Raw genomic sequence first — 19,457 nt, 5'->3', positions numbered from 1 at the left:
TCACTCTCCCTGCTGCTTCATTACCTGCTAAATACATCCAGTTGAAGGGTATAGAGTTCCTTTACCATGGCAGCTGCAGAAGAAGAGATTTGATCACTTGTACTCTGTGAACTGTTGTTGGTTCAGTAACAGGTCCCACACTACTTATTCTTTTCCTTTTATTCACATAAAATGAGGGCCAATAGTGCTGAAATTGTTATGTTAGGCTGTGGTTAGGGCTGCAGCCAGCAGAGGGTGCAATAGAGCAGCTTTAAGAGGCTTCTTCTCCCCCCCCCCCCCCCCCCCTCCCCCCCCCCCCCCCTCCACTGAGCAGCAGCTCATGTTTGGATGAGGCAGCAGCATAGAGAGAGAGATAGGAAGGAAACGCATAGAAATGTCATTTCCACCCAAGAAAAAGTCATTTTTAGCTCTGAACATTTTTTTTTTTTTGCCCTTTGTGAAAAATGTCAACTTTTCCCATTCAAGAAAAAAATTCTGCAAGAGAAGAACATTATCTTCATCCTTTTACAGCCGGAGTGGCCCCGTGTGTCGTGGCTAAGCACAGACTCGCTCGGCTAAATGTAGTCGGGATGCTATATACAGAGGAGCTGCTAGGAGAATATCTCTGAGCCGATCTGCATGTGTCCACAGGTCCCCCAAACCTACCTCATTCGCCCCACTGTCACGTGATTAGGCTGCAGAGAAGGATTCTGGGTAGGGACATGCTGATGAGCATACCAAGCATGTTACTTTTAGCATCCTACCCATTTTTTTTACGTGGACTCCCCTAGAGCTTTTGCCTGCTGCATTACACAGCATGTGCAGCTCGGCCTGGGGAAAGGAAGTGCAGAATCAGTGGACCTGCTCAGAGAGAGCTTTTAGTCCCTTACTATTTCTGCATTGGGAAGCTGGTAGGGGTGGCAAAACAGACACGATCAGGTTATGGTGGGCAACAAAGTGACACCCTGTGTCAGACAAAGAACAGCAAAGATTAAACAAATGGACGAATGTGTGAGCATGTCTTCCACGGATGAAAGCGCTTCACCGTGTAACACCTTCACTGTGATTTATGTCTTTGTCTTGTGATTTGATCCTTGAAGCTTGAAGACCCCCCTGTTCATTGCAGTAATGACTTATTTTTACATACCCTACACATGGGGTCCCAGTGAGCCAGTCCGTCTCCATCTTACCACCTGTGGGTCAGGAGATATTCATCTCAGATGTCCGTCAATTTGGGGAATTTAAATGGCCGCAGACATGGAGCTGCCTGAAGCCATTATAGAAGAGCCTCAATGGTTAGGGCTGAAGGAGTAGATCAGTGGCCATTGGGCGAATCCAGTTTATATCCGAGTCACTTCCTGTGACCTTGGGCAAGTCGCTTTATCTCCCTGTGCCACAGGCACCAACATTAAATGGTATCCTCTTCAAGGCAGGGGCTCGTTCTGCCTGCAAACTGCGATGTACAGCGCTGCACACACGGTCAGTGATATCTAAGAACAAATATCCGTACTATTTATTACCTCTAAAGGAGAAGAAAGGGAGTAACTGGAAGGAGACATGTTTACTGGTAAATAGGACGTTCCACACACCGGTCTCCTCACGGAAGAGATTGTACAGAAACTCAGGAGCGTCTGCTTCCCGGGAGACAGTAAAGCCCATGTTTACTAAGCGGTGCTATTCCAACACCTTCCTTCGCCAGAAGATACGGCCTATTCCAGGGGTTGGCGAAGTCCCCCACCATTTTTGCCTTCATATTTAAAAGTTTGAATCCGATTTTAAAATACTTGGAAGATTTAACCCACTAATCAATATCGCAGGTATTCGCTCTCTGTGGACACGGTGCAATGTATGTATATATTTATATAGCAGCAACTGTGTGTGCAGAGCATGGCAGAAGAGACATTACCACGGAATCGGTGCATGAAACATACATGCACGTGATGGGGAAAGGAATCCCTGTCCCGGAGAGCTTACAATCTAAGTGTTATGTTGGGAGACTTAGAGGCAGCAGGGGAAGGAGTAAGTGCAGCGGATGGCAGTGATGGCCGCCTCTGTGGGGCAGAGTTGCCACCTTCTCTACTCAAGGCCTTCTTACCTGCAGCGACGTGGTGCGGCGGCTCCCTCCGGCATCTTACCCTACAACTCCTATGAACATGGTAGCACGGTGTCAAATAACATCGCATTGCCATGACAAGGGGATGCTACGTGACGCCGCGTAGCGTTGTCATGTCACGTAGCGTCCCGTTACCATGGCAACGGGTGTCACGTGACGCTGTGACATCCCGTAGCGTCCTGTTGTCATAGCAATGCGACGGCATTTGCAGCCACGCAGCCATGTTCACTGGAGTTGCGGGGGGGGGGAGGTGCAGGAGAATACCAGAGACACTGTCGCCTCCCGGAGATTAACAGGCTAAACCCGTAGCTCGGAGGTAAGTGCCCAAAGCCCGTAGTCTCCGGGTCAAACCCAGTCTGTGGGTGTGGGGAGAAGTGGCCATGAGCCCAGTGATACTGAGATGCTGCCTCAGCCAGTAGGTGTGTTAATAGGTTTGACTTGAAGGGGGGAGAGAAGGTGCGTGTATATTGAGTGTGAGGGAATGAACAAAGCATGGGATTTAATGCATTTACAGTGTGTCACGCCCACGTCTCACCGTATTACTTAGGGGACTTGGTCCGAGGAGGGACGGCACTTTGGAAACCTGTTCTCCCCCCAGCATCACGTCCCTCATGCTCGCATTGGATGGCCCCACCTTTTCATCGCTTTAACGCTATGGCAGGAATAGAGCCGCCAGGGCCTGTCCCTCTGCTCTGGAACAGCCCCTGACGTGACGACCGTCCAGAGGAAGTTACACACCTTATCCTCTGTGTGACGCTTTGCAGAAAGGGGGCTGATGGGGCATTGTTCTTCAGCACTGTAGCTGGGGTCAAAGGATCAATGCCCTGAAGATGTATAGCGTGTCCAGGGGTTGAGGAGCAATCCTTTGCAGATCTCTAGCTATGTAGCATTTAAAGAAGCAACGCTCTGCAGACAGGGATGCCACCTTCTGCTGAAAGACAGCCCGGACCATTTTGGGGCGGAGCATGCAGGGGAAGATGTGGTCCAAGAAGTCAGTGAAGACTTCGGGGTCGGACTGCTGTAGCGCGCTCCTCCCCAGCCATCCTCTGCCGCCCTGTGCTGCTCTGGTGGTCCTCCGTCCTCTTCTCTCGCTGCCACCGCCCCCCAGTTTGCGCACCTCGTCCAGAGATTTTAAATGTAAGCCTGTAGCCCTGAGATTGGTTAGCGAAACCCGTTGTCTCTGGGTCAAACCCAGAGTGGTGGCAACCCCAGCCTGCAGATCAGTAGCTTTGAGGGGTTCAGGGACCGAAGCTCTGCAGATCTCTAGCAATCGGGGGCTAAAGGAGCAATGCGTGGCTGTGTAGCTGCAGAGCTGTAGCTGTGCCTGGCTGGGAGGGGCAATGCTCTGCAGATCTCAAAGAGGGCAATTCCATATACTCTGCCGCAGCTGCTCGGGCCATTTTCAGTCGAAAATTCCCATTGGCGTCAATGGGGGATCTTCAGCCGAAATTGACTCAAGTGGCACTTTCAGAGCATACAGAATTTGGCCCTAGGTGAGCATGGGTTCAAGGAACATTGCTCTGCTGACTTGTGGTGAGGGTGGAGTTAATGGCGGGATGCTCTGCAGATCTCAACAGTTTAAGGCTTGTTCAGTATCTGAGTAGCTACAGACAGGAGCTCTCCCTCTTCTGTTAAGAACAGGAAATCCTCTGTCCACACGATGGTGGGAAAATGGGTGTTTACTAATGGGAAGAGTCTATGTGTACGTGCTCTCGTGTTTAGCAGTGTTTGCAGCATGAAGGGACCGAGATTAAATCTGCAAGGAAACACCCATCACTCCATTCGTTGCACACGCCAAAACAGCATACATTTGCAGGCACGACAGGATCCAAGGGTAGCAACACACAATTCTCCTAGAGAACTCCAGTCCTCAAGGGCCACCGACAGGTCAGGTTATAAGGACATCCCTGCTTCAGCACAGGTGGCTCAATCAGTGGCTCAGTCGAAGACTGAGCTACTGATTGAGCCACCTGTGCTGAAGCAGGGACTGATGGATCCGCCTGTGCTGAAGCAGGGATATCCTTACAACCTGACCTGTCGGGGGCCCTTGAGGACTGGAGTTGGCCGCTCATGTCCTAGAGAGTCCAACCTTTCCCCCAACACCTTTCCACCTCGACAGATCACCGACAGCTCCTCTTGGGTTTGCTGTATTCTTTCTTTTTTAATCTAGCAAATACAGAATACACAGTAAAAGTACTAATGGTGCAGGTAAAATGGTGCAGGTAATGGCGCAGGTAAAATGGTGCAGGTAATGGTGCAGGTAAAATGGTGCAGGTAATGGTGCAGGTAAAATGGTGCAGGTAATGACGCAGGTAAAATGGCACAGGTAATGGCGCAGGTAAAATGGTGCAGGTAATGGTGCAGGTAAAATGGCGCAGGTAAACCGTTTGAAATAAAAAAACAAATGAGGAAGAGTACAATGAAGTGTGAGTGGGGGTGTTATCCTGGAAGACTGACAAGTACAGGAGCACATGTACACACACTCGAGTATGTCTGGTGCCTGCTGGTATAACCCCTTGAGTGACAGAGGGTCCAGCTACGCATTGTTACAATGGGGGCATGCCAGTTATGTTATATATACATATATCAGTAAATGACGGGAAAGTCTCCTCTCGCCCTGCAGTGAATCGGTCTGGGAGAACATGGCGCGCATGTGTGTGAAGACGAGGAGGTTGGACGTTGCCAAGGTGTGCCTGGGGAACATGGCACATGCCCGGGGCGCCAAGGCATTGCGGGAGGCCGAGCAGGAACCAGAGGCGGAGGCCAGAGTGGCCATGCTGGCCGTACAGCTCGGCATGCTGGTGGGTGAATGTGCTTCTCAGGAGAAGAGCTAGATCCGCATTTAATTACTTTTCAGAGCCAGGAAATAGAGCTCTTCGCAGTACCAAATTGACTTAGCTTGACTGAGCTATCAAAGAGGGGTATGTGCCTCTGATGTATGATAAGTATTTCTTATAAGTGTCTCTCAGGAGTCTTCGAGGTATGTGTCCCTGGTGTCTGTGTATAAGGAGGGAGTGAGAGGTATGTGCTCCTGATTCCTCAGTATTAGGACGGGGTGTGTCCCTGATGTCTTGGTAAGAGCAGCAGCGATACGTTGTGTGTCTCCGAGAGGAATACAGTGTCAGGGATGTGTGTCCCTGATCTCATATGTAGACATATAAAACACCTATATTGTATCTCGCAGGAAGATGCAGAGCAACTGTACAAAAGCTGCACGCGTTACGACCTTCTGAACAAGTTCTATCAGTCTTCGGGCCAGTGGCAGAAGGCCATTGAAACAGCAGAGAGCCACGACCGAGTCCACCTGCGCACCACCTACTACAACTATGCCAAGCACCTGGAGGCCACAGGAGACCGCAATGTGTCCCTCACGTAGTAAGCAACAGGAATATATGTATATATATGTATATATATATATATTAGTTTATGATGTGTCCACATGTTGTAGCTAGTATTATCTCCCCCTACTTGTTTTCGCAGTCATGGATAAAGAGCCATATTTGCTTTTCAGTGCAAGGCCGTCCAGTTGAATGGGCCGTGAGGGGCCTTTCAGCTTTGCACCGCTTCGTAAATATGGCCCCACGTGTCTGTATAAACATTGTGGTCCGTAAGAGCCAACCGCATCTCTTCTTCCGCCCAGCTACGAGAAATCCGACACCCACCGTTTCGAGATCCCAAGGATGCTGCTGGACGACCCTCAGGCCCTGGAGATCTACATCAACAAGATGAAAGACAAGTAAGCGCACGGACGCCTCCTCGTAGAGAAGCCACCATGGCCGGATACACAGCGCCCGCCGTATTCAGTATTCTGAGCACTTTACATGAATATTTAGCCTTTCTGCTGCCAAGGGGACAAGTCCTATCATGTAACGCTGGGGTTAAGCAGAAGTGCTCTCTTATAATTGTATTGCGGATCCTAAAATCCTATAACACAATATCTTACATTATAAAATAACCATTTAAACCACTAGAGAAGTTGTTCCATGGCTGATTGCTTTCACGTGAACGTCAGTGGGACTCTTGCGGGGTGGCACCTGTAGTAATTGAGCTCCGTCCCGTTCTTTCCTCTGACACACCCGTAGGAGCCTGTGGAAGTGGTGGGCGCAATACCTAGAGAGCCAGTCAGACATGGACTCTGCTCTCAAGTACTACGACATGGCTCAGGATTACCTGTCTCTGGTCCGTGTGCATTGCTTCTTGGGGAACATCCAGAGGGTAAGCACCTAACACCCCCTCATTATAACACTACTTTCCCTTTATAGTACGAGCAGCCGCCCTTGTTGCATCTCTTGATTGGGTTTCTTGATGTTCGGGTTTTGCAGGCGGCGGAAATAGCCAACGAGACGGGCAACTGGGCAGCTTCATACCACCTGGCACGACAGTACGAGAGCCAAGAGGAGCTGAAGCAGGCAGTGCACTTCTACACCAGGGCCCAGGCGTATAACAACGCCATTCGGCTCTGCAAGGTACGTGACTGACCCCTGTACCTGTGGCCAAGATGCCCCCAGCCATTTCACTGACCGATGCATTGCTGGGTCAGAGCACAAGAGATATTCACTATATTACATAGACTCAAACCGTTTTTCACCCAATTTTAATAAACGTATAGAGCCCGTATATAATATATCATCCACCATCACTTGCACTCCAAGTGATTTTTGGCAAACTTCTGTACATGTGAAGAAGAGAGCTCTGTATATAAAAAAGAGAACTACAAGGTTCGGAAAGCTATGTCCAAGTGAAGAAGAGACCTGTGAGCTTTGGGAATCTCAGTACATGTGAAAAAGAGATGCAATGTTTGGAAAGCTCTGTACACCTGAACATGAGACGTTACATTTGGAAAGCTCTGTACACATGAAGAAGAGTCCTGTGAGGTTTGGAAAGCTCTGTACACATGAAGAAGAGACCTATGAGGTTTGGAAAGCTCTGTACACATGAAGAAGAGACCTATGAGATTTGGAAAGCTCTGTACACATGAGGAAGAGCCCTATGAGGTTTGGAAAGCTCTGAACACATGAGGAAGAGCCCTGTGAGGTTTGGAAAGCTCTGAACACATGGAGAATAGACCTGGGAGGTTTGAAAAGCTCTGAACACATGAAGAAGAGACCTATGAGGTTTGGAAAGCTCTGTACACATGAGGAAGAGCCCTATGAGGTTTGGAAAGCTCTGTACACATGAGGAAGATCCCTTTGAGGTCTGGAAAGCTCTGAACACATGAAGAAGAGACCTGTAAGTTTTGGAAAGCTCTGAACACATGAAGAAGAGACCTGTAAGTTTTGGAAAGCTCTGAACACATGAAGAAGAGACCTGTAAGTTTTGGAAAGCTCTGTACACTATAATGTCATCTATGAAGTATTCTCATAATGGTTAATTTAAAGACATCACATGAACACATGGTGTACGATTGCCCCACATCGTGGAATTTGAAGTGGTCTGTGTCTTGAGCAGATAAAAAGATGTCTCTTCTGTTCCATGTAGGAGAACAGCCTGGATGACCAGCTGATGAACCTGGCTCTTCTGAGCACCCCGGAGGACATGATGGAAGCGGCTCGGTACTACGAGGAGAAGGGGGAGCAGATGGACAGGGCCGTCATGCTGTACCACAAGGTAAGAGGGGTCCCAACAAGTGAAGGGTGCAAGACCCAAGCAAACCATGGCAGAAATAGTTCAACCTGCTTCTTAAACAAAAAAACACATTTGAAATATGCAATACATTTTGTGTGGAACACTGAAACTGTCCCGAGAACGCTCAGCCACTCAGACTGCAGCACATCCCGCAGCGGGACGCAGAACGTACAGTGTGAGTAGCTGCATGGTCCCCAATAAATAATTTATTTATATCACATGCATACACACAGGACTGACCACACCTCTAAATGCCCCGGCGTGATTAAAATGCGGTGTTCTCTGTCGCTTCTGCTCACAGGCTGGTCACTTCTCCAAGGCACTGGAGCTGGCCTTTGCCACGGAACAGTTTGGGGCCCTGCAGCTGATCGCAGAGGATCTGGATGAGAAGTCAGACCCGGCCCTGCTCGCTCGCTGCTCCGATTTCTTCATCCAGCACAGCCAGTTCGAAAAGGCCGTAGAGCTGTTACTGGCAGCTAAGAAGGTGAAGCAAAGCTGTGCTGTTCTCTAGCCCAGTTATTCCCAACAGAGAGTTCGTGGGGGGTCTCCAAGTGGTTCGCCCAAAAAGTCTTTAATAGTGTCTCCCAGGCAGTATATAGCGGGTTCCTGAGCCCGTGTAGGGACTGCGCACTTAGTAAGGCCCCAAACTGCACCTTAGTGTGGGGGGTATAACTGTCACAGCAGGAGCTTCCAAAGTCACTCCCCACATTGCTTTGTACCCACAGCAGCAAGGCATTGTGGGACGTGACTTTGGAAGCCACCGCGGTGAGTGACGGCTATACCCACTCTGCACATACCGAGGGGCAGTTCGGTTCCCCACGAGCTCAGGACACTATCCTGCTTGGGATCGGTCACACAGTTTTGTTAGCGATAGTCTGATGATTTGGCAATAAGATTTATTATTATTATGGGGTTCGCGGAACAAATATTTTCTATCAGGGTGCAGAATGTAAGAAAGGTCAGGAACCGCTGCCCCAGCCCGTAGCACTGACCAATTCAGAACACTGCGTTCTGGACCTTCTCATATAGCATGTGTTCTATGCATAGAACGTTCAGAAACCAAGCTCTCTGATTGGCTGGATACACTGACCCTCCCTCTCTTGGCAGCCAATGGTTTTCATGGGGGGGGGGGGGGGGGGGCAGGCCCTTTTGGCAACTAAATGTTTAACGGCCCACATTTTCATTCAGCTTAAACTGTACATCAGGAGGCGCGTGCAGAACCAGCAGAGGCATTTTTATTATATTATTATCATTACTTATAATGCGTCAACGTATTCTGCAACACAATACCGTGGAGTAATGTAATATACACAAATATTACAATAACACAGGCTGGTCCAGTAGGTTAGGAAGTCTTTGCTACAAAGAACTTACGATTGGAAAAGGAGACGGGGAAAGTGGGTGTGCGAGAGAGGTTGGTGTGGTCACGTTACACGTGGATAGTAGCTCGGATGCTCTTTAGGGGTTAGATCCTCAGAGGTCGGTGAAATCTGGGCTATTAATGTGAAGTTACCTAAATAGGTAGCGTGTAACATAGCGTTAAACCAGTCTTACCCAAAGGCAGCGTTCCTTCCACGCAGGCCCTGAATATGTGTTTCATTAAAGTAAGAAAGAAGACGACAGGAGAGGAAAATAACCCTGTAAATAACAATATGATAGTTCAATCAGACCCAACTGTGATCTTACCTACCCAGACCCTGTCACACACCCATTTCAGGGCCTGGATGGGAGTCGCGCCCCCTTTATCTCTGACCTCACTAACGTAACGTGAAATCCCTGCGGTAACTATAACGGCGCTCTGAGGATCGGCGCTGGTAGAGGGAACACCTCGTTTGCATATCATTAGCACTAATGTCCGTTATAATAACGCAAACGTTACGGCTGAAAGCAGCACTTAACCCATCGTTACTGAGCTTTGACGATCCCCGTTAGCACTTAACGAGACATTGACTGAACGAGTCATTAACGGACTCCTGGGGCATTCAGGTTGGGTGTCACGGTGAAGATCAGAGGTGAGAGGAGATGTACAAACCAGACTGGGGGGTCCCACGTCTCCTCGTCAGTGACCGTCTGTGTCCTCACCCCGCAGTACTACGACGCTCTGCAGCTCTGCCTGGAGCAGAACCTGGTCATAACAGAAGACATGGCAGAGAAGATGACCGTGTCCAAGGACTCCAAGGAGCTGAGCGAGGAGGCCCGGCGGGAGCTGCTGGAACGCGTTGCCGACTGCTGCATGCGGCAGGGGAATTACCACCTGGCAACCAAGAAGTACACGCAGGCGGGGAACAAGCTGAAGGTAGGTGGGACGTCTGACCAGAGCAACTACCCCCTCCCCCTGTTCAAGGGGCAGTTCATGCAGCCAACAAAAAATACAAACTCCCAGTCTAATAGTGTAATCGTAAACTAATCTAACCATGCTAAAAGCAAAGGCTTGGCTTCTCTTGTTTCTTTGGAAATTAATTATATGATACTTTTCTTAGAGGTCTCTGAATGGGGGGGGGGGGGGGATCAAGTGATCTTTCCCTAAGCCCACCCTGTCCTTATCAGAAAGATCGTTCGCTGATATTAGATGCTCTGTTCTAATTCCGATAATCATTTACTATCTCTAACTGTCCGTGAAAAGTGTGAAAACTGTATGTATAACCTCTGTTCATTTAATGTGTACCCCCTATACCTTATGTTTCCACTTACCCTTCCTTTTTAGAGTGTAAGCTCCTTGGGGTAGGGACCCTCTTACCCACTGCAACAATGTATGTTTGTTTGTTTAATAGATGTTGTCCTACAACCCTATTGTACAGCGCTCCGAAATATGTTGGCGCATCATAATGAAATAATAATGTATTATTATAACTCTGGGTTTTCCTGTCTTTCTCCGATGTAACAAAATAATCGTATCTGCTCTCAAACTGACTAAAGTATTGTGATGACCCCTTAAGTGGCCCTGTATTTACTTGAAAAAAAAGATGGTGGTGGTGGTGTTCCGGGATGGTGACATGATTGCTTGGGGGTAGAGACTGGTAACGAGAAAGGAAGTGGGGGGGACTTCAGCAAAGCCAAGAACGTTATTCCTGCCCATACTAAACGTTCACTGACCGCCCACCGTCCCGCGCGCCGGCCCTCGCGGCTTTCAGGAAACGTCTAAGGACAGCCGAAGGGTTAAACTGCGATAATGTAAATCTAGGCGCTATCGCACGGAAACTGCCATTAAAGTCACCGGAAATGACGTGCGACAATGCCTCGATTTGCACTATCACACTTTAATGAATGACCCGCCTTGGCTGCAAGAGGCAGGCGCTTGAAGTGAGTGTGAATGGCTGCGGGGAGCACAGTTTGAGAACACCGCTCTGCGTCTGAGCACGTCCACTCCTCCTTCCCCAGGCAATGAGGTCCTTGCTGAAGTCGGGCGACACGGAGAAGATCATGTTCTTTGCTGGGGTGTCGCGGCAGAAGGAGATCTACATCATGGCAGCCAATTACCTGCAGTCCCTAGACTGGCGCAAGGACCCTGACATCATGAAGAACGTCATCAGTTTCTACACCAAGGGGCGGGCCCTTGACCTCTTAGCTGGCTTCTATGATGCCTGCGCTCAGGTTAGTGTTTTCCCTGTTGCCAGCTCGATATCATTGGAGGTGAATACACCAAGCGCCTTCTCTGCCCCTCTCCAAGTTGAATGTATTAACGCATCTTCTTAATGAAGCATATCAATAGCCTGGACTCATGGCTACTTCTCCCCCACAGAGGTTCTTACTAACCATTGTGGGCAGGCACTGCCATCTACTGCATTTACTCCTTCCCCTACTGTCTCTACAAGTCTCCCAGCATCACAATTAGATTGTAAGCTCTGTGGGACATGGATTCCTTTTCCTATCACACGCTCGTATATGTTTGATGTATTGCACTGTGCTCTAAAGTCTGTATTGCCATGCTCTTGTGTACCTTGTTGGTGCTATATAAATAATAATATACATACAAAACTACAATATAACTGGCGACTACCAACAGAATGATTACTGCTGTATTAATAACTATGGTGTGGAAGGGACGGGACGGGCTGAACATCCCTTCTTTCCTTGAAGTGACAACAGATAATTACAGCCTTCCAGAATTAAGCAGGAGACCCCCTGGTCTTTCGGTTTTCAGGATGCAGCTACCTTGGACCTCACTGCATGTCTCGCAGAATGTGGGGCTTTCTCACCAATTCCACTGTTGTCTTCCATGATTCTGTTTAACATGGAGGAGGAGGAGGTTTGTGCTGTTTCAGAAGATCCTCAAGCCAGAGGATGGGTAGGAAGTAATCTCAATGCTCGCCTGTCTCCTCCGAAATGGTGGTCACCTCTCTGCTCCGCCCTAGGTGGAGATTGACGAGTATCAGAACTATGAGAAGGCTCTGGGAGCCCTGACGGAGGCTTACAAGTGCCTGTCCAAAGCCAAGCTGCGGAGCCCTGAGGAGCAGGAGCGGAAGCTGTCCGACATGCAGAGCAAGATGGCGTTGGTGAAGAGGTTTATTCAGGCCCGCAGGTGAGGAACCGTTTCAGACTTTTCTCCCCCACGTGTCCGTACTAGGGGCAAATCCGGATCGCCGGCACATCTGGATCTGAGCCATTCTGTGTTGCGGAACAATAACGAAATGAAAGTTTGTATAAGGCACCGGTCACTTTTATTCTGTTTCATGAATATCTTTTATACAAGATATTGTATGTATGTGTGAGCGTGGTGGATGTATGTATGTGTGAGCGTGGTGGATGTATGTATGTGTGAGCGTGGTGTATGTATGTATGTGTGAGCGTGGTGTATGTATGTATGTGTGAGCGTGATGTATGTATGTATGTGTGAGCGTGGTGGATATATGTATGTGTAAGCGTGGTGTATGTATGTATGTATGTGTAAGCGTGGTGTATGTATGTATGTGTGAGTGTGGTGGATGTATGTATGTGTGAGCGTGGTGTATGTATGTATGTATGTGTGTGTGTGCGTGGTGTATGTATGTATGTGTGAGCATGGTGTATGTATGTATGTATGTGTGAGCGTGGTGTATGTATGTGTGTATATATGTGTGAGCGTGGTGGATGTATGTATGTATGTGTGAGCGTGGTGTATGTATGTGTAAGCGTGGTGTATGTATGTATGTATGTATGTGTGAGCGTGGTGTATGTATGTGTGAGCGTGGTGTATGTATGTGTATGTATGTATATATGTGTGAGCGTGGTGGATGTATGTATGTATGTATGTGTGAGCGTGGTGGATGTATGTGTGAGCGTGGTGTATGTATGTATGTATGTATGTATGTATGTATGTGTGAGCGTCGTATGTATGTGTGAGCGTGGTGTATGTATGTGTATGTATGTATATATGTGTGAGCGTGGTGGATGTATGTATGTATGTATGTATGTATGTGTGAGCGTGGTGGATGTATGTATGTATGTGTGAGCGTGGTGGATGGATGTATGTATGTATGTGTGAGCGTGGTGTATGTATGTGTGTGTGAGCGTGGTGGATGTATGTATGTGTGAGCGTGGTGGATGTATGTATGTGTGAGCGTGGTGTATGTATGTATGTATGTATGTGAGCGTGGTGTATGTATGTATGTGTGAGCGTGGTGTATGTATATATGTGTGAGCGTGGTGGATGTATGTATGTATGTGTGAGCGTGGTGGATGTATGTGTGTATATATGTGTGAGCGTGGTGGATGTATGTATGTGTGAGCGTGGTGTATGTATGTATGTGTGAGCGTGGTGTATGTATGTATGTGTGAGCGTGGTGGATGTATGTATGTGTGAGCGTGGTGTATGTATGTATATATATGTGAGCGTGGTGGATGTATGTATGTGTGAGCGTGGTGGATGGATGTATGTATGTATGTATATGTGAGCGTGGTGGATGGATGTATGTATGTATGTATATGTGAGCGTGGTGTATGTATGTATGTATGTGTGAGCGTGGTGTATGTATGTATGTATATATGTGTGAGCGTGGTGGATGTATGTATGTATGTATGTATGTGTGAGCGTGGTGTATGTATGTATGTATGTGTGAGCGTGGTGTATGTATGTATGTATGTGTGAGCGTGGTGTATGTATGTATATATGTGTGAGCGTGGTGGATGTATGTATGTGTGAGCGTGGTGGATGTATGTATGTATGTATGTATATGTGAGCGTGGTGTATGTATGTGTGAGCGTGGTGAATGTATGTATGTGTGAGCGTGGTGTATGTATATATGTGTGAGCGTGGTGGATGTATGTATGTATGTATGTGTGAGCGTGGTGGATGTATGTATGTGTCAGCGTGGTGGATGTATGTATGTACAAGAAGTGAAGTACCTACAATTTTGGGGGTATATCCTGCCTTGAAGATGCTCAAGGTAACTGGAGCTATTGGTTGCTACTCAGACTTCTTCCTTGAATGCTACACAGACATGCAATTCATTGCATAGCAGACCTTTCTCCATCAGCTATATATGGTTCTCTAGCTGCATCTGGATGCTGTCAACGTTAGTGTGTCTATTCCAGTGTGTTAACACCCAGACCTCCAACAGGAGGGACAAGGCAGAGGAGGGGAACCGGGGACAGGCTAGCAGCACCCTCCCACACAACCCCACCCCCCTAACCACACTTTCCTAGGGCCCAGGTCAAAACTCTACTCCTGACCCAGGGCAAGCCATCGTTGGGGCTATTAACATCTACGCAAGAAAGCGTGCATGTTGTGAGTTGCATTAGCAGTGCATGTCTCAGTGAGTGAATGTTTATTACGAGTGTATCTGAATCCCTGTGTGAGATTGAGCTGCCGTCCTGGGAGTACATCTCTGCACATGTAGCAGGTTAACAATGGGTCACTGTCCCTGCAGAACGTACTCGGCAGACAGCCAGGAAGCCGCCAAGCAATGCGAGCTGCTGCTGGAAGAGCCGGACCTAGATGGCGCTATCCGCATTGGGGACGTGTATGGGCTGCTGGTGGAACACTACACACAGCAGGAGGACTTCCAGAAGGTGAGAAGGATAGCGGTGGCTGCAAGTGGCATCTCCCGTCCTACAGCATTGTAGCCTGATCTCCTCCTATCCTAGGAGACCCTCAACCACTTCACGTCCGAGACCCCTCAGTGCATATTCCTAGCACTTAGTGAGATTACTGAAGGACCCACTTTGTCTGCCGGTTGGGCACGATCGTACGTAGGCTCCCATTGACTTGAATGGGAGTTTCCGTGCCGCAGTGACCGATCGGCGTGATCGCACTTCAATGAACATCCCAGGGTGGGTCAGATCTTAGCCTGTGTTAGAGGGGTCTTGGGAGTATGTCGGTGGTTAGGTGTGTCAGGGAAGATAAGTGCAGTGGTCGAAGTGCAATCATACTAGGAGTATAGAGTACCACTGCTTTTTTTTATTTACAAGCCTGGAGTACCACTACTTTATAAGTTACACTCTTACCTTTTTATTAATATAAATATATAAAGATTTAGGGCCATATTTAATAAGCGATTGTTAGAGACAACCCAGCACCGCGAGACGCCATATGGCGCATCAAGTGATGTCCCCTAAACATCATAGGGGGCCCTAGAGACGTTCAGGAAATGTTAGGGCACCCGAAGGCAGGGGTACGCAAACTGGGGGGCGCAAGATTTTTCGCGTGAGGCCTCTGCAACTGTCCTTACCTTGTCTTTGGCGACGTGACCCCGCGGCGTCATTTGACGCCAGAGACAAGGTAAAAGGGAGGGAGGGGGGCGCGAGCAGGGAGGGAAGCAGCGGGGAAAGACTGCACACCCCAGCCCTAAGGGTTAATACCGGAGGCCCAAACCCCTGTGGATGTCCCCCTGTTTGTTTCCTCTTGCCTCTCGCCCCCTTCTTCAGGCGTACCGGTGCCTGGAGGAGATGCGCGCCAAGATGCCCTCGGTGAACCTGACGTACTACGTGAGTCAGAGCACGGTGGAGGCCGTGCACCGCGCCCTCTCCATCCCACTCAGCCGCGACGCCGCGCCCGAGCGCGTCCGGCACAACAGCTTGGAGGACGGCGAGGAGGTGGAGGAGGAAGTGCCGGAGATGGGCTATGGGGAGTAACCCCTGCACCGCCAGACAGATGGCACCACGAGGGGGAGTGGAGGCGGGGGCGTGTGCGCAGTTTGACCTGTGGAAAGGGGGTTAGGTTGACACACAGCCTGTTTCTGGCATGCAAAGGGTTATAACTTGTGTGCGTCACAGGCCTTTCTGGTAACCAATTGGTTAAGAGGCGCTGTTAACCCCTTTTGCTGCCGGAAAGGGCCAGCGAAAGCAATGAAGGGGTTAAATATGCCCAGCACACAAGGGGCTCTCCAAAATGTGCCTTGTGCATAAAGGGATAAAGGGTTAAACAGGAGAGTTAAAGGACTGCAAGAGTAACATTAACTGTTTGGCCCATATTAACTAAGTGGTGCTACTCCATAAACTAGAAATGTCCCCTCGCTCCGCCTGTTCAACAATGTGACTGGGATAGATACTAACACAGCAACAGGAGAGACAGGCCGAAGCCCCCCGTAGTACTAACACAGCAGTAGAGACAGGCCGCAGCCCCCCGTAGTACTAACACAGCAGGAGAGACAGGCCGCAGCCCCCCGTAGTACTAACACAGCAGGAGAGACAGGCCGCAGCCCCCCGTAGTGCTAACACAGCAGGAGAGACAGGCCGCAGCCCCCAGGCCGCAGCCCCCGTAGTACTAACACAGCAGGAGAGACAGGCCGCAGCCCCCCGTAGTACTAACACAGCAGGAGAGACCGGCCGCAGCCCCCCGTAGTACTAACACAGCAGGAGAGACAGGCCGCAGCCCCCCGTAGTACTAACACAACAGGAGAGACAGGCCGCAGCCCCCCGTAGTACTAACACAACAGGAGAGACAGGCCGCAGCCCCCCGTAGTACTAACACAGCAGGAGAGACCGGCCGCAGCCCCCCGTAGTACTAACACAACAGGAGAGACAGGCCGCAGCCCCCCGTAGTACTAACACAGCAGGAGAGACAGGCCGCAGCCCCCCGTAGTACTAACACAGCAGGAGAGACAGGCCGCAGCCCCCGTAGTACTAAGCGCTGCTATCGCTGTAGGTGTTCAGTTCTGTAGGAGTGCATGAAAATATAACTTTTAATAACATAGGATTTAACTAAAAAATAAAATACAAGGAAACTAATAGAACTGGCTTAGATGTCCGCCTTCAATGTTAAAAATGAGCTGTCAGTCACCTCCTGAGAAGTGCCCCACACAAAGGGACCCCTGCGGGATATAGTCCTGTTATAAACGAGTACACCCAGGAGGATTACCCCTCTGTACTCTAAGCGTATGTGGGATTCCCTACCCAGGAAGGGCTGCTCTCTGCGGGGCTGTGTGCAGGTTACCCCCTTCCAGAGACAGGGGCAGCGGATCTACACTGATCTCGGGATTACATCGTAACTTTGGGGTCTGCCATCTAAAGCAGGGAGCTGCTCCAGTACTCAAGCGCCAACCCTCCCCAACCTGACCGGTTTTCAGGATATTCCAGCTTCAGCACAGGTGGCTCAATCTGTCCCTGCTTCAGCACAGGTTGCTCAACCGACTAAGCCTCAGTCGACTGAACCACCTGTGCTGAAGCCTGGATATCCCGAAAACCTAACCTGTTGGGGGTGGGGATCTTGAGGACTGGAGTCGAGCCCCCCTGCACAGGGGATAGATATGTCTTTGTGAACAACTTGCTCCGTTGTATGCAAAGTCTAGAAGTCCGTCGCACTGCACGGCCTGGCTGCCGGCCGCTGGGCAGAGCGCGCCGGGTGTAGAGGCACCGACGGTATGCGCACTCTGTCCCCGGCCATTAGAAAAACAAGATTAAACGGAGAGCGGAGCACTGTATCGGGCGCAAGCAAGTGTCTTTATCTGCGAAGGTGAAAGCGTGGCGTCGCGGACCACCATGTTAGTTGGCGCCCTCCCTAGCTACGTCATCAGAAGCGATCTGAACTCGCCGACGTACGTTTCGCGTACTTGTTAAGCTTTCTCAAGGCATCATTCAATGATGCTCATGTGACAGCTCGTTTCTTAGCATTGAAGGCGGACATCTCAATCAGTTAGAGGAGTTTTGCTGTGTTTTATTTTTAGTTAAATCCTGTGTTATATTTTACTTCACTCGTACAGTACGGTTCACCCACAGCTTCTGCGTCACTTGGTACTACGGGGAACCCCGTGCTTACAAGCTGGGACCTTTCTCTCCTTATGTTGGGCTACTCCATAAAACACTTTCCGGATCCAGAAAACCTCAATTCACTTGAACACGTTTTATGGAATAGCATCACTTGGTTAACATGGGCCCTTATCCCTTCCAGACTGCAGCCGCATATCTTTAAGGACAGTAACAGCGATCAGCAAGGTTTCTCCCGTAAAGAGCGTTGGGGTGCGTGTAATGGCCGTTAGTGCTAATGTCTTATTTGCATAGCAGGTGCGTGACAGTCTCGGAGCAGCCTTTGTGGTGCTGCAATGTGCCGGAGCTGCCCCTGGCACAGAAGGGGATCCTTTGCGTTTCACAGCTTTACAAGGCAGTCGCCACCTATGAAGACAAGGCCCCTATTAAATAGCGAAGCTGGTTAGCGCACTGCTACCGATGCGCCGGGTTCTGTTAGCGCACTGTTACCGATACGCCAGGTTCTATTAGCGCACTGTTACCGACGCGCCGGGTTCTGTTAGCGCACTGTTGCCGACGCGCCGGGTTCTGTTAGCGCGTTGTTACCGATGCGCCGGGCTCTGTTTCCGAAGCTCCTGTTAAGCATGCTGCGCAGCAGCTTCCTGCGGCACGGAGATCAGATCTGCTCCATTCACAATACGGTCTCCTCCGGCGCGGGTAAGCCGCCTCGCGGCACATATTGAATCACTGCTTAAGACAATCACAGTGGATGCACAGTAAGTGGTTATTGGCCCGTCTTCTCACATTATGCTAGTATGTATATATGTGTATGTATATGTGCTACACAAGGGGTTATGGGGCATGCACCCGCAGGAAAGGTGCGCACTCACAGCACTGCTAGCAATACATGCAGCCACCTCTAGTGTGGAACCCTGTGCTTCCAGCATGATCACCAGCCAGCGACGACTTTTTATACCACAGGACACGGGGCATGGAGGGGGGGGGCGTGGGGGGGGCGTGGATTGGGGGGGGGGTTTCTTCATATTGTTGTCTTTCAAAAAAAAAATACACTGCACGGCGACTAAATTATTTTTTATTGTTAAATAATTTCTATATTAAAACAAAAAATGGTTTTATGAATAATTTCACCAGGTGCATTTTATCAGCAAAACAAAGCTCCTGGGTAATAACTACTCCACATGAAGTGATTTTAACCTGACTCAACGTCGCGCTGAAGCAGCAAAACCCCCTCGCACGGTGTTGTTTTTAGTTCTAGGATTGAAACGGGGTCTCCTTAGGGGGTGCCAATATCTGTGCAGGCCGTGTGTGGGGCTAACAAAATGGCGGGTTCAAATGTCCCGCGGGCCAATGGGAAGCCGTGACATCGTCCCTTTTGGCTGTGTGACCGAGACATTTAAACTGAAGACCGATACCGGCGCCCCCTACGGGAGGTAAGTAGGGGGTCCCCTGAGCTGAAATGAATGGGGTCCCGTTCAGGAGACCCCCCCTGGTTGAATGCTAGAACTTGCACTTAGTGCCAGGTGTTTTGCAGCCGCATATCTTTAAGGACAGTAGCAGCGATCAGCAAGGTTTCTCCCGTAAAGAGCATTGGGGTGCGTCTAATGGCCGTTAGTGCTAATGT

The 19,457-nt window shown here is 49.5% G+C and overlaps 2 protein-coding genes across 6 annotated transcripts in view; one reads left to right on the top strand and one right to left on the bottom strand.

The window, feature by feature from the left end:
• IFT140 (intraflagellar transport 140) overlaps positions 1-18,811 on the top strand; it is a 104,988-nt gene extending 86,177 nt beyond the window's left edge. For all 5 annotated transcript variants that reach the window (XM_075566437.1, XM_075566436.1, XM_075566438.1 and 2 more), the window contains 12 exons: positions 4,716-4,893; positions 5,277-5,467; positions 5,733-5,828; positions 6,175-6,307; positions 6,415-6,558; positions 7,571-7,699; positions 8,019-8,201; positions 9,807-10,013; positions 11,096-11,308; positions 12,070-12,236; positions 14,563-14,704; positions 15,560-18,811. In XM_075566437.1, the coding sequence (XP_075422552.1) occupies positions 4,716-4,893; positions 5,277-5,467; positions 5,733-5,828; positions 6,175-6,307; positions 6,415-6,558; positions 7,571-7,699; positions 8,019-8,201; positions 9,807-10,013; positions 11,096-11,308; positions 12,070-12,236; positions 14,563-14,704; positions 15,560-15,766 (1,990 nt within the window). In that variant the 3' untranslated portion in view covers positions 15,767-18,811. The remainder of the gene's footprint in view (positions 1-4,715; positions 4,894-5,276; positions 5,468-5,732; positions 5,829-6,174; positions 6,308-6,414; positions 6,559-7,570; positions 7,700-8,018; positions 8,202-9,806; positions 10,014-11,095; positions 11,309-12,069; positions 12,237-14,562; positions 14,705-15,559) is intronic.
• The window catches only part of TELO2 (telomere maintenance 2), a 68,308-nt gene continuing 57,718 nt past the window's right edge, over positions 8,868-19,457 (bottom strand). The window contains exon 22 of the transcript XR_012787451.1: positions 8,868-12,322. The gene's annotated coding sequence lies outside the window, so the exon portion shown is untranslated. The remainder of the gene's footprint in view (positions 12,323-19,457) is intronic.

The sequence above is a fragment of the Ascaphus truei genome, chromosome 11 (assembly GCF_040206685.1).
Source record: "Ascaphus truei isolate aAscTru1 chromosome 11, aAscTru1.hap1, whole genome shotgun sequence".
NCBI lineage: Eukaryota > Metazoa > Chordata > Amphibia > Anura > Ascaphidae > Ascaphus > Ascaphus truei.
The sequence above is the reverse complement of the archived record's forward strand: the minus strand, read 5'-3'. Positions and strand labels throughout refer to the sequence as shown.